General features: G+C 36.5%; 1 protein-coding gene across 8 annotated transcripts in view; it reads right to left on the reverse strand.

Moving 5' to 3' along the window:
• NTNG1 (netrin G1) overlaps positions 1–15,742 on the reverse strand; it is a 304,356-nt gene that overhangs the window by 49,861 nt on the left and 238,753 nt on the right. For 2 of the 8 annotated variants that reach the window (XM_090048809.1, XM_090048805.1), the window contains exons 6-7: positions 4,571–4,636; positions 2,517–2,576 (exon numbers count right to left, since the gene is read on the reverse strand). The exons of 2 other annotated variants lie outside the window; for them this stretch is intronic. In XM_090048809.1, coding sequence (XP_089904935.1) covers positions 2,517–2,576; positions 4,571–4,636 — 126 coding nt within the window. The remainder of the gene's footprint in view (positions 1–2,516; positions 2,577–4,570; positions 4,637–15,742) is intronic. 4 more of the 8 variants (XM_090048807.1, XM_090048812.1, XM_090048806.1 and 1 more) reach the window with 2 other exon arrangements.

Below are 15,742 nucleotides of genomic sequence, written 5' to 3' on the forward strand. Positions count from 1 at the left end.
ATAAATAAAGCTGATATTAACTGATTACATTCTTGTAACAGTAACTTGCTCCAAGGTACAGTTTGGGCGAAGGAAACACCTCCTGTAGTTATCAGAGACTCAGTCTGACACATACACAGATGTATATACAAGCTAGTTATAGTAGTAGACAACTATACATTTGTATTTGTTGCATTAATGACAAAGAAAACTAACACACGTATCTTTTGAACTTGGTCACATTCATGTGGACTTCACCACTTTGTTAGTGAGATCACTTTTTACTGCATAAGAAATATCAGTTAAGTTAGGACAGCTATGCTAAGATTTAGGTGAAGATTTGTGCACATTGGTCATTACGTTAGTAAAGCGTTACATGAGATGGAAGTACAACAGGTAATCTCAGAAACAGTTTAACTGATCAAGAATTAGCTGTAGTGGAAAGTTAAAATGACTAAACATTGTTGACATACAACAGTTTTTATTTTATTGGTCAATAAGGTAATTAAAATAATGAAGTTGCTGCTTTGGCCTGTAAAGTCCATTTTATATCACTCTTTTTGCAATGGCAGTGTAAAGGAGCCTCCTGCAGCTCATAGAAATTGTTACCACAGATCAGTATAGCACATTATACAGAACTGTATCCTATATCATGCCACCTGGGAAGGTAATACATGACACCACTGTTAACTGTTTACTCTCCTACCCAGCCTAAGAACTTGTGAATTACCCTAACCAGCACACAGAAAGGCCAGAAGATGACATAATGACCTCCTTATCAAAATTGGCTGAAACACAATTTTAACTTCCTACACACAGGTTTGTCTGCCAGTCAAACCAAATTTTCCATCAAAGGCAAAGCCCTACAACCACCGATACAGAGGGAAAAAGGTGGCAAAAGCTAGGGTACTAATAGTCTAAGAAGAACAACAAAAGGCAACAATTTACAAGGTTGGCAAACAATGCTTTCAGGTTTAAGTACCACATATCAGAAAAGACATGAACAAATTGAAGACAGATTAAAGCTGAGTAACAATAAATGGTAAATGGTTTGGAAAATTAAAGCTCAGAGGAAAGGTTAAGATAGCTGGGTATGTTTAATGTTGAGAAAAGGACAGCAAAGATACCCAAGGCTAGATTTGATAACCATCTCTCTGAATGATTCAGGAATTGTCAAATCCCTTGCCAAGATGCAGAGGGTCAGGCTTTATGAACCATTAGATTTGTTTTCCAATGAAACCATTTGATGGAGATAATCCATCCAAAATTGCAAAACTCAAGGTTATAATTGCATTTTAAAGGAGACAAAAATAATGCCAAACACTGATCATTTTATTCTCATATTTCTTTCACTTTACTATGAGGAAATGCCTGTGTGCATTCACATTTTTTAAATGACAGGTCCTGCTCAGACTTTGATACATGACCAGTGAAACTGTTACATGAAACAATTATAAAAGTATATGAAAGAGAACCAAAAATTTGAAACAAAGACATTCATTGGGTGATGCTTGAGACACCTCTTGGTTCCAGATTTTAACTAAAAACTAAAATTATTTCAAGGAACAGGATTTAAGAGAGACCTAAAATGATTAGTCTTGTTTTTTTTTTTTCACTTCCTGACTAATCTCCTTCCCTTGTCCTCACCTATACAAGCGAAAGACAAACAAATTAGATTTTCAGTGTAACCTTAGCAATAACTTGTTTCATAACAAACAATATGGCTCATTATCATCAGTTTTATTGAACAGGTCAAACTAAGTTCAATTTTTTGTTAATAAACCTATACCTTATCAACTTCAATTTCATGAATAATGAGGTAGTGACAACAAGAAGCATGGAAAACTAAACATCTTTTATATATACTCTATAGAGATAAACAGATGAGGGAAAGACAAATGGGAATTTTTTTTCTAACAGACATCAGACTGTGAATGACATGTAGCTGCCAAAGCTTGTCGGTAAGTCATTTAAGGCAATAATGATAACCTTTCAATATGCCAATATAATTCCACTCTTTTTATAAAAACATTGAAATATCAGGTCAAGTGTAATACAATGCATGCCTATAAATGACATATATTCAGCATTAAAGCAAAATAAAGATGTATGACATACTTACAGTGGAACAGATAGAAGACTTAGGATACAGACAAATGAACCTTTACATATTGCCTGCCCTCAACTAGTTGGTTTATGTATCCTCATTTATAGTCTATGTAAATTAGTGACAAAAATAAAACATACTAGTTTTCTAAACAACAACATGAGCTGGCATATACGTAGTCACATTTAACTCCTTAAAAACAATACTTCACTATGTTATATATAAGCGGAATAGGAAGAATATTTTTTCTGCTCTTTGCTATCTATGGCTTTATGTTCTTTGTGCTACTGAAAGCTTCTATTTTTGTCAACAAACATGCCTCAGCAATAAGCTGATAGGTACACTTCACAGATATTCTAGATTCATACAGTGCAATGTTTTCACAACACATAACACTATGAGATCACTGTATGAATCCAAGAATTCCTACCTCTCTTGTGGTTTGCAACTTGAACAGAAGAAACAGTTGACAAAGCTAATTTGGGAGCAACTGGATAGGTTTAAAAAAATGAACAGTAAATTAGAAAGGTATCATACAAGAACAAATCAAAAGCTTAAAAAGGAAACACAAATCACTAAATTTTAATTAGCTTAAAAGACTTATTCTGAAAGTAAAAGTTGGTACTGAGATGAAAATGGGTGAAACACCGTCAATGGTTTAGATATCAAAGATGATAATGTGAAATGTCTTAAGACAGAATGGAGAAAAGTGTCTTATAACTCTCTTCTTTGTTCTTAATTGGCTCTGCGTTAGATGTTACCTCCTAAACCCATGATTGCTCACTATATAGAAAGAGCAATGGTGGCCTTATCAAATGTATGTTCATGTGTTCTGTCCTAACTTTGCCAAAAAGAAAAGTACACTGATAAAATAATATTAAAAAAGGCTTAGTGCTGTAATAAGGGTCTTATAATGCTATACTTCAAATACATGACTCCAGTATTTTAGTTCTGATAAATATTAAATTCCATTACAATATGCTGCAAATATGTTATCTCAAACACAAAATCTTTGAAGTATTGTGTGCTTCATGTTCTCTCATAAAAGGTAAAAGCTACATTAATTATGTGTTTTTGGATGGAACAACGCATGATCTTACAATCTTCACAATCTTGCACTGCGAAGTGATGTTAAGTTTTAGATCCCTTTTAGCATAATTTGTCAAAGTATGAAATCCATTGAAAATGTTCAATTTATAAAGTATGTAATTAATGTAAACTAAAATATACTGTTAACCCTTATAGAAAGCAGGTCACAAGGAGCAGATGGAGATGCCTAGGAAATATAACATGACATAATTGATTATGATGATTCTGTTAGTAACATAAACATCTGGAATAGTCTCAATTTCATCAGTATGATTCCAGAGTAATACTGTAGTCCTTCCAATCTAACTTCAGAAAAAATTGCTAATACATTTATTTAGCTTAGCAGGTATTTCCTGGATCCCCCTTTTTGCTCATTTCCTCCTCCATCTGTATTCATTAGAATTGAAAAAGAACATCTTGTGTATAAAAACATAGCAAGATTTAGGCCAAAGTTTTGCAATATTTTTTTTGGGGGGGGAGTGAGGAGGAGGGATGGGATGACAGGGAAAGGGTGCAAGTCAAGGAAATTTCATGTTAAATAATGAAGGGTTTTATATCCGATTCATTGCTATTTGTAGAATAGAAACTAGTATGAACACAAATTACACTGCATTTTAATTTATATTTTATTATGCATCCTGGAAAATCTCTCTATCCCTTTCTGCAGTAATCATCATGCCACTGTCTGTCAATAATCATTTTTTGTGCCCCTGGAATTTAGATGTAGAAAAATTGCACTAGAGATTCCAGAGAGATTGCTGTGACTACTAGAGGAAATGTAACTTATAAAGCACAAAGAATACTACTAGAAACAGCTCTTCTGTGACCTGACATGCTAAAAATGGAGAAAAACAGATTCTGAAAAATACAGTATATGCAATTGTTAAAAGGAATTCCAGGAAACTATGCTTCTGCAAACCCCACAGAACTGTTTTGCTCTATTCAGCTGAGTTCTGAATACAAGCAAAAATAACATTCATTTCACTTAAGAAAACAAAGTGGAAGAGACACATGAAGAAATGGATTTGATGTAGACAATGGAAATCTCTGGCACTCCAAGATCTTGACACTTACTCATCATGCAAACTGTGATGTCTGTACAATTTTGGGTTTCTCTGGGAAGCTGCATTCAATTTAATCTAGAAGAGTGCTTACAACTTTGGTGCTTGCTTTTCCATTTTTTTTTGCCACAGGGTTTCCAGTGCACAAAAAAACCCTTTCCATGAAAGGATTTGTTTTATGATAACTCTCCACAAATTGTTTCTGACAGAGTAACATCTCTTAGTACCAAGAGAAAAACTAGATGAATTAGCATTGTTATTGTCATCCACAAGTGGGGTTTTATGAAAGCAATTTAAGTCATTTTAGATCAGTAGGAATTTTACAGAATCCTACCTTGATTTGGTTTAGAAACCTCAAGGGAAGAAATATTCGGCCATATCCTATCAAACTTTGGAGGATCTGCATGCATCAGGAAAAATTAGGATTTGTTATTTTCATCTGTGATACTGTTCTAAACAGACAAGTGTATGGACAAAGACATAAACCACAAACAGCTGCTACTGGACTCATCTTTGATGCACTTGAACAGTACATGACTCCCACACTGAACAAGAACAAGCAATTGATGATTCCCAAAACACTGAATGGACATTAACTACTGCGTGTGCGTGCAGCAATCTGTATTTCATCATTTTAAATATTAAGGGTATAAAGATGTGTGCTTATATAAATAAATGTATATATTTATATAAATAAATGCAAGGCTATAAATGTTAGATGTGAGAAGTTCTAACAAGCATATCCCCTTATTGTTCATATTTTTATATTAAACATAACTTTGAGAAGTAAGATGACAATATCAGACAAATGCAAATTTCTCACCGGAACATGAATTTTGGAGATGTTAGAATGACAAGCATTGAGACTGAGTTAATTTTCTGCTATGAGCAAGTTATATTTACTAGCGGAGTGTGTTTCCTTTTATCTTGCATCTTTGTATATTGTATCTATTTCCCATTGCCTCTCAGTGTATTGTACAGCGTGATTTATTTATAAATAAACAGAATACATTTTTTCTTAAAGTTATGGGATAATGTGCTCCCTCTGCTCTATACGTGAAGAGGTTTTGTCTATCCAGCAAGTAGAAAACGAGTTATGGAATCTTACTGCCCCCTTGCTTCTGGCTATGTAGGGGCTAAGGGATATCTAATTATTAGGAGGTGCAGAGGCAGGTCATATTTGGGCTCTGGTTTGGGAGACAGAATTTAAACTCTGCTCTTTTAAGTCATAACCTCTCTCTCTGCTATTCAGCAGCTCACGTACTCTCAGGCATGTTGTCTAAAGCATAGTTGGGTTTATGATATGCTAGGGATGCTGCACATGTTGCTGCCTTTTATTTGGCGCTGAGAAGGAATATTTCCCTCACTCCCAGACTGGCAGAGGCAAGTTTAGTTTCTTTGCTGCCTTCTTGGAGATTCAGCTGGGTGGGTAAGGTTAGGTTAAATTTAGAAGGTGTGAAGGGGCCATAATAAAATTTTTCATTGGAGCCTAGTTCCATAATAAACTGAAGCTGGAAATTGTCTTAAGAAAAGGCTCTCAAGGAAGCTGAGAAAAGGGAGGCTGGAGCTTCTGTCATATGCTGCAGAATGAACATGACCTCTATTTTCACCTGTATCCTCCTAGCCCTTATGTGTGTACAATTAGCACCCCTATAGCCCTATCAGAAGAGAGTGGTGGAATCACAGCAAGGGTCTGAGCCTGGCTGGAAGGCTCATTCATCTCATATATGCCAAAATTATTAAGGAAAGAATGATTACTTGCACTACATGATTTATTGTTTGGCATTTTTCTGACTGAGTAGACAATGTTGTGGCTAATTAAACCATGTCTACTGCATCTTGTTTTGCTTCCTGGATGGCCAGAACAATGGAAAAGATTTCTGAACAAGTTGTGGAATGAGTATATGCTCTTGACCAGATTCACCAATTCTTTCATATATGAAGTTCCTGTATGTAGCCAATAGACAAAGGAGGATGCAAGAGTGAATGGGTAAGATAAAGGGTAACTAAGACCTGAGGCAGAGTGATCACCACAGGACATGATAAAAGATGGAATAAAATTCCATGCACCTCCGAGACCAGATTTTCTTTTTCTAAAATACTGACTGATCTGTCTTTGGTAAAGGTCCTTCAAATCCAAAAGAATAAATGATTTCCTTATACTTTTCACCAAAACTTTGGCTGTAAGTACATGTTGCACTTGTCCTGGGAGAAAGTGTTTTGTCCTATGACCTTACAGATGTACAATCCATCATCCTGCTTCAAGTCCTGCTAAAGCATGCAGGATAAAATAACTTTGTCCTGGAGTATTGTGGTATGCATCTGTAAGGTGATCTTGGGTCATTCCCAGGACAAACTGGTCAAGACGTGTGCTCTTCCCAGCAACTACTGATGGAGGAGCAGCAATGCAACTTGGAAGGATGATGTGTGTAAATGACTGTTTCTCCTATTTTGATTCAAGTCAAACTGCATGACAATCAGGACCATGTCAAATACAATGTCTATTTCCAGCCAGGCTTTTTTTGAATCATTTCTAATTAATCTAAAGATCTTAAGGGACTGTGAAATAGGCATACTCTGTATGTTAAAATCATGAACTCTGAGCAAAGAGGAGAAGCATTCCCTGTCTTGCTCACTGTCTGGATACTGCTCAACCCTTTTACTCTCTTATCTATTTATAATGACTAACTTACATTCCATATAGGAAATGGTATCATAGGTAGCCATGAACTGAAATGACCTGTTACCAGCACTAAAGCAGCATATTCCAGCAAAACTATGTAAAGCATTTAAGACTAACCCTACCGAATATCTACCAGTGAATAAATTCTAGGACCTATCCCAATAATCAGAGAAATTCTTACTTTGAAATTACTGATCACACGACAAGAGCTCAACGTCTTTTACATTTTTCTCAGAAATCTTGCTAACAGAAGTACAGGATGTTAGAATTCAAGGTTTTTTTTAGTTTATGAAAGCTTGCCTCAGAAAACCTATTTAAACTACGTCTAGTACATAGGAGGCGAATCAGTGTAAAAACTCCCTTGACCTTTCAAATTAATTTATAGTGAGATGAGTCTGCTCAAAAGAAAAGAATATTTATTTGTACTGAAGCTTCTTTTGTCATCTTTTCTGACAATGTTGAAATAATTTTGAATAGTGTTAATGTGCTTGGAGCCTACCAAGCTTTTAAGTGGAAATATCCAAAGTGGGCAGCTCTTTTGTGCCTGAGCTCTTTTGGTCATGTAACTGATGTACCAACAAATTCAGTTTTTTTAATCTTTCTTTCACTTTTAAGATAATCTCATTTGTTCACTGCACAGTGAAGAGAGGTTTTATTTTTTACATTTCAATTTATTTAAGGAACAGACAGCCCCTAAGATTTTCAGTTTCATCAGAAGTGAAACTTATTGTTCTCAAGGCAAAATTTTTCCATTTTTTTGGATATAATTTTCATTGTTCTTTGTAAGACTCACACCTCAAAAGACTATAGACTCTCACCCCTATCATCTGGTATAATTATTATGAAATAAAGTGTGCTTTATTCTGGAATAGAATATCCACACTCTTGAGAATTCTAACATTAGCATAAAAAAAAGTTTAGTTGTACTGGTTTTGGTATTCATTGGACAATAGTATGTGATTATAGAAGTCAGTACTGTAATGAGGGGTAGGCATCTGCAGCCCAGCCCCAGATGCCCACTTGGAGACAGTGCACAAACTGCAGCTGTTGCTGCTGCCAAAGACATACGTGTGCCCCAAATGGCCACTTAAGAGGGGGCATCCAAACGGCAGCAGCTGTTGCTGCTGGACCAGCTGCTACCACTGCCATCCAGGGCCCAGCCTCTGGTAGTTAGACCACTGAACTAAGTTGTCCTATCTTGTGTATATTTAAATATATGGAAATAAATTCTACAATTTAAGCTTTTAATCCTGCAAGATTATTTTGTTATGTATTTTATTCTATCTTTTGTCAGTATACACTACGGCTACCATCCTGTAATTGTGCATTTCCTGTGTAATTAAGTTATCTCTTACCTGAATGGTCTAAAAGCTTCTGAGTCATCAAAGGGCCCTTTTGGAGAATAATCCTGAAATCTAGCTATTGGAGCAGATAAGTCATCCTTTGTAGACACACCAGTCAAATTCTTTATACAGGAGAGGCATTTAATAGTCATTTGTTGGCAGTAATTTGCAAAAAAATCTCTCTTCTTGAGCTGATGCCTGTAAGACCTTATCTACAGGAGGAAACAGACTAGAATAATTATTGCAGAGTAAGCTATTCCAGAGCAGTAACTTATGTGGATGTTGCATTCTAGAAAAAAAGGCACTTTATTTCAGAATTCTTCAGAATAATTATGCCATGGTAAAAGGCAGGGTAGGCCAGCACTTTAGAGACTAACTGTTTTGGAGGGGCATAAGCTTTTGTATGTAACAATCCATTTCACAGATACTAATAAATGCTGGAGTAATTATTATGGATGATGGTTACTACTATTCTGGAATTGAAGTCTCAAATGTACATTTTGCCACATTTTAAAAGTTCAGTACTAAAGGCACCTTTAAAGATAGAGAAGTGTGATACAGGTAGTTTAGCAGACAATATATCTTAAGTGTATTTTGAAAATAACATGATTTCTATACTCCTGGTTAATATCGTACCACATCCAATTACATATAGACAAAGCATTCCTTGCTCAGGTAGCAAGGAAAAACTACTGCATGGTGCTTAACAAGTGTATAACCACTTCATTGGCCTCTTTGTTAAAAAAAAAAAAAGGTTGAAATATGTATCACATGGCTTTTGGAAATCAGAATCTGGGCCCACTAGTAGGTTATATGCCTTAGTTTGTGAGTCCTAACCATGCATCACATGTAGGTCTTAAACTTTCAAACAGCTCTTATATTATTTTAAATAAAAACATATGAGGTATTGAAGAGATTAAAGTAAACTGGAAGTTTCATTTAAAACGGTGTCAAACTCCACTGGCCCCGCAGCTGGATAAGTTGCACAGGGCTGGTCCCGAGCCAAATGAGACTCACAGACTGGTCTTGCATTCCAGCCCTGGGGTGGGTACTGCAAGCTGCACAGTTCTATTCCAGCCACTCCAAGGCTATGCAGCACAGTCCTGGAGCTGCTGCCGCTGTGGGGCTATTGATACAGCTTTGAAGCCAGAGCTGATAAAGGGCTGTTCTGCACGACTCAGGAGCTGGAGTTGCTGCTGCCACCAGGCAGAGCAGCACAGCCTTAGAACTGCTACCACCATGCAGCTGTGTAGCACAGCCCCAGAGCTGTACTGTCACAGGACTGTGCAGCATGTCCCAGGAGCCCAAGACTGGCTGCCATGTGCAGTACAGTCCCGGAGAGTCAGGTGTCTGCTCTTTTTCTATCCTGTTCATGGTGGCTGCTCTGTAGCTCTGGGATGTGAGTTGGAATGGGCATCCCATGTAGTTCATGGGGCCATCTGGCATGCTCTGCATGCTGCCTGTGGGTTAGTCTGAAAAGCACAGGTGATACTGGGGGGCAAATGATATGGCTTCATGGGCTGAATATGGCCCATAGGCTTCATGTTTGACACCCCTGATTTCCTTCCAAATGGTAGTAAATATCTGAGCATTTTTACATATGCTCCAGGGGTGGAGGGCGCTTTAATTAGAGCAGTTCCAAGAGCAGCATCTCGTGTATCACCATCCCTGTGCTTCAAAATGGCTGTAGGGGCACTTGAACTAAAGCGCATCAAACAAGCTTTACTTAAAGTGCCTCCACCGTTATTTTGAAGTACAGGGATGCTGATACATGAGGTGCGGAGGCTGCTGGAGTCACATTAATTAGCACACTTCAGCAGACTCAACTGAGTCTGCCCTGATGCACTGTAATTACAGCATGTTGGAGCACCTCCCCTGCATGTCTACAGGCACTCTAAGGCTTGCTCCTGTTGTTTTCTATTTTGGCCAGTGGTTCTCAACCTTTTTAGGGTCAAGGCACACCTCAGAAAATACCAGAGTGTATCCAGAACAATTATTTTATTATAAAGAACTCAGACAGAGCACAACAGGTCAGAATGTTTTTGACACTATGTATGCCTATTTTAAATCTCTGGGTTTGTCTTGTGAGTCATGTGTAGTAGGTGTTTGCACACCTAACAAATAGTGCTAATATTGTATAGCACCCTTAAAAGGATCTCATAGCACCCCAGGGTGCCACAACACTTTGGTTGAGAATTACTGATTTAGACTGCAAGAATATACAGTACATGGACTATCTCTTCATGTGTGTCTAGAATAACTAGATCTTGATCAAGGCTGGGGTTCCTTGCTGCTGATGTAATTAAAAAGAATAAAGTTATGTCATTCCTATTGAAGTCAGTGCAATATTTGCATAAGAATTGCTACGATGAATGAGCATAATTTGATCAGGTGATATTTCCTCACCACTCCCTGGGAGCATACTATTAAAAGTACAATATTTCTTTTTCATTATATTTATCTTGTTAAGCTATGATATGATTACTACATACAAGCTTACTTTTGGGATGATTTTGATTGTATTACAGGTTAATTAATAGCACAATAGAGTCTAGTAAAAAAAAGGCAGGAATTTCCATAAAATGAGACCAAATATCCCATTTTGTTTAATATAGTCTAAAAATTGATATTTAAGAAAATATCAATATAAAAATTACTATTTAAAAAAATGTTTGCCATGACTAGCTGAACTTCTTTTTTTAGTTAAAGTAAAATTTTCATACCTGTTCCTTTGTAAAAAGTATGGGACTTTGGCATAAAGGTAGAGTTAAGATGTTTTTTATTTTGCCTGCCAGTTATAACAGTTTTTGCAACTGTTGGTGGAAATTTGATTGGGATTAGTGATTTTTTTAGCCGTTTATTCTCATACAACAAGACGGAACAAGCCAGACATCTTTTTTTATCAGTATCTTAAAAAGAACCCAGTGATCTACCTGTGGGGTTGTCTTAAAAAACCACTGTTTTTAACAAGCAGACTGGAAGGTCCTTTAAACTAAAGAAACATGATGACCTATTTACTATCTCCACTAGTGAGTAATTATATGAGTACAGAGTAGTCAAATACTTTTTTTAGGGAAAGAACTTCCCAGTGGAGAAGGGAAATATTCTGTTTTCATATTTTCTTACTATTCCATTAAAGAGCTGTTAAAACTGATTTAGTATCAAAGGCACTTTTACATGTGCTTGGAAGTATCAGCAACCTTTGCTCCCAGGGCTGGAAGACCTATCAGCTGAAAGCTCCAACCAGCTAATGGAGTTCCCAGCTGCGGGAGCCCATGGTATGCCTACATGGTCGGGAGCTCCGATCACTGATGTGCCCCTGAGACACCTGACTAGCTGATGGGCCTGGGGATTACATGGTGCACCCCATGGCTGGGAGCTCTGATCACTGATGGGGTTCCAGCTGAGGGGTGCATGGTTACCCCTACAACTGGGCGTCCCATCAGAGGGTCGCTGTGCCCCTGAAGCTGGGATCTCTGTCAGCTGATCCAGGCCCCCAGCTACGGGAGCTCATTCTACTCCCTCACGTGGGAGCCCATATCAGGTGACCAGTGCCTCCAGCTTCAGGAGCACATGGGAGTATCCTCTGGAGGCTGGAAGCACGGGCCACACATTCAATTAAAGGCAAGATAGGAACCAGTGACCAAGTTATAACACATATTTGCATTATAACTTTGCTGCTTATTTCTGGTTTTATCATGTCTTTACTCACATGAAGAACTTGTGGCCAGGTGACTATTTAGATGAGATTAACCAGTTAACCACATCTTAAATGTCATGTGTGTCAGGGGCTTCAGATTGTGCTGTTTACTTGATGCAGAAACATAAGGATCTCACTGTGCACTAGGGATTTTACTCAAAAGTCAGTAAGTTGGCTTGATTGTTGTAGCTGTGATGGTCCAGGAAATGTAGGAAAGGATTTTTTTGTGATAGTTTTTACTGGACCAACTCTAAGGTAGGGAGAGCCATTGGACAAGCTTCTGGGCATCAAGCTACAACCTCTCCTATACTCCATGGGATCCACTAAAGATACAAGGAGAAGGGGAATAAAAATGGCAGGAATATAGTGTTAGAGGGGTGTAGAATACATTTCATTCTCTTTTAGCCATGTTGATCCAGATCTTCAAAAGTACTTAACATATTTGGGGCTCTGGGCCCAAAGGTATAAATTTTCTGAGGAACTGTAGTTGAAATTGCCAGGACAAGCAGCACTGAATAGCTACTATGACATAGCTTAAATGTTTGCTGACTTTCTCATACTTTCTCCAGTGTCCTATCATTTGATATCTTATGTCTCATTAGCAATTAAAACAAAATCAAGAACGCAATTCCCTCTTATGCTGTAGTCAGGTAAAAAGTGCTGCCAAAGGAATCTTACTGACAAGGTAGTTTCAAAAGTAGCTGGTGATGAAGACTGTTCATCAAAACAGTAGATAAGGAACAATATTAAAATGCCACTGGCTGCATTTAACTAACTGGGGGAAATAACTTTTCATATTTGTTAAAATTGGTGGATCTTATGAAAAGATTAATTCTGGTAATTAATTTTACCTTCTGCAATGCTGGTAGAAGGTAAATGTGTCACACTAACCAGACATCTTCACCTTCAGAACTAAAAGGCTAGCTCAGTCTCACAACTCATTCATTTCAGGAAGTGCTGAAGGTTGTAAAAAATGTAAAATTCTAGTTGAAGTACATTTGTGATGAAATGGTATAAAAACTTGTTACATGGGATATTACATTTTCTTCCAGATTAGGAGTTCAGGTTACTGTAATATTCTGCATAATTTATCAGAATGTTTTCCTAGCACAGTGATTTTATTATATGTTTTAATACATAATATTATATCAAATATAAATATATTGAATATATTATAGAAAACATAATTTAATATATATATGTATTTCTATTTATATGAATAAATAGAAAACTTGATTAGGTAAAGGGAAAGTCCAAATACATTTATTTTCAGATTTAAAAAAATACTAAAACAAAGTGTGGTGGTGGACAAATACTGTTTATCTTGATATTACAGGTAATTAATAATCACTTTTGCTGAGAAAATAATTAAACCTGGTATTCTAATCATGATTCAGGTTTGCATCACACCAAACCTGAACCTGTGTATGTTGCTGAAAACAACATCTATACAGGCTCAAGATGATATTAACAGTTTTCAAGGAGCGAAATCATCTCAGACACTAATTGGAAGGATATTTTATGTTCCTAGGAAAGTTTTTTTTTATACAGTAATAGGTTAACTTAAATCACTTTAGAGAGAGATTAATAAACAAAGGCCAAATTCTGAACTTGGGAATGAAACTATATATCCTGTTGAGGTAAGTGGGTATTTGCTTGTGTCCAGTCATTGTGAGAATTTGGCAGTATAGACAGCTCGCTTTTGCAGTGGCTACAGTTAAGGACAAAACATGCAGTAACTTCGTTGCTGCAGGCTCAGACCTGTAATGTGCAGAGGTGTAAATAACAGGAAAATAGAAATTTGAGTTTTTTGAGAAAAGACCATGGGAAACAGATTCATCGTGTTCAAACTTCTCTAAGGAGCTTATGAGACAACTAAAAAACTGCTCAGCCTGACACTACTAGCAACACTGAAAAACACCTACTGAATCTTTTGAAGTTGAGACCTACATATTAATAGTATGGCAGTGCAACAATAGTATTTTTTTTACTTCTGTGTTTGCATTATTTATTATTCTAAGAGAGACTTCTGTTTGTTTGAAACTGACACAAAATAAGTAAGTTCAAAGTAAAACACAAATACCATCTGATTATCTCAATAGCATCTTGCACCTCAATATATGGGTCTCTCTCTAAACTCTGACTCATCTCCCACCAACAGGCTGTCAGAGGTGATAATCACCCACACAAAGCTATTTGCACCTCACATCAATACTATCTCATATCTAATTATACCCTTTATAACAAACTGTTTAGCACAATCAGTGAAATTGTGCTTTACAGGAATAAATCAGAAGATATAGGTTAGAAGATTATTTTTTTAATAAAGTATACAAGAAAACACTAATAACTTTTGATACCTGGTCACAGTAATGTACATCCTGATTTATTCACCTAAAACACCAGCACAATTACTATAAAGTAATGTATTTTATACAATATCAACATACAAGTTGAAAGCATAACTAATTATAAAATCTACATAATATCAAAATTGTTTTGGGACTCATTAATTGCTAGCAATTTCCCCAGTATTTTTCCAGACATGTCTGAAAAATGCTGAAAACAGCAGCACTGGAATCAAGTAGGCTGGAAATGATCAAAGAACCTATCATTTAATTGACAGACAACAGCAGGTACAAATGACCTTAATGGGAAAGCTCTAGTTTAATTTATTTTATTTTTTTTGGTAGATGATCAGAAAGGATGTTTACTTAATGACCATTCTTTCTTTGTGTTTGAACTTTAATGATGTGCTGCTTTAATAAAAGATCCTTTGAGATCAAAAAGAATAAAGAATTATACATATATGTAAACACGTAAATGTATGTATATATTATTTTTCTTTGGGCATGCTTTGATCGTAAGAGTCTTCTGGGTGTTACATGGACACCTGTTGCAATAGCATCTTCTTTGTATGCTGGCAGTTTAGTGTTCATTTTTTTCATACTAAACTGAGAAAAGCTTGAAGCATACAAAAGACCATGCCTCCAGCTCAGTGTTCTCTAGCAGGCAAAAAATTGCAGCACCTCAGAATAATTTCTTGTCCCCAGATGGGGTAAGAACTCTACTGATATGAACACAAACACTGTATTAGCAGAGACAAAAGAAGAAATCATGCAGAATCCATTAAAGCAGCCGCAACTAATTCATCATTTGCTTTTATATATTGATTATAATTCTGCTAAAATATAGTTACAATAGAATATGACCAAGAGGAGTCAATAGAACTCTATTGTGTAAAGACAATTCTGCTATTTCTATTGTATACAAAAAAACTTTAGAAAATTGTGCCAGTGAACTGCAACTTTTTCCCCCAGCTACTTAAAAAAAAAAAAAAAAAAGAGGGTGGGGGAAGGGGCAAGCAGCATAGTCATTATCTCTTGCTTGTATTCACAAGTCAGTATTCATACTCTGTTCTTTCCTCAAGGACTGGGATATTTTTTAACCCTGCCCCAAAGGAGTTTGTACCAGACAATGCATAGACTTGCAAAAGTTATTGGATTTTCCAAGGGATGCTAAACAGACTTTTGTCAATTGTTAATGGGGGAATGATATCAATCACTTCAGTGTAGAAATTTACAAACATTCAAAGAGGTCAACAATGCATCCTTTCAGGTCACCATTGATTGAAAGTATTTGAGTTTCCCTATTAAGTATTCAAAGGCCAACATCTGCTGATGCTCAGAGATGGTTAATGTGGCGAGGGTTTTATGGAGTGTAAAGTGAAAATTACAATTGTATAGTCCATGCAATAGAGTACTGACAAACCATAGCACA

Source organism: Crocodylus siamensis, chromosome 5, assembly GCF_052110815.1.
Source record: "Crocodylus siamensis isolate JL-2025a chromosome 5, ASM5211081v1, whole genome shotgun sequence".
In the NCBI taxonomy this organism is placed as follows: domain Eukaryota; kingdom Metazoa; phylum Chordata; order Crocodylia; family Crocodylidae; genus Crocodylus; species Crocodylus siamensis.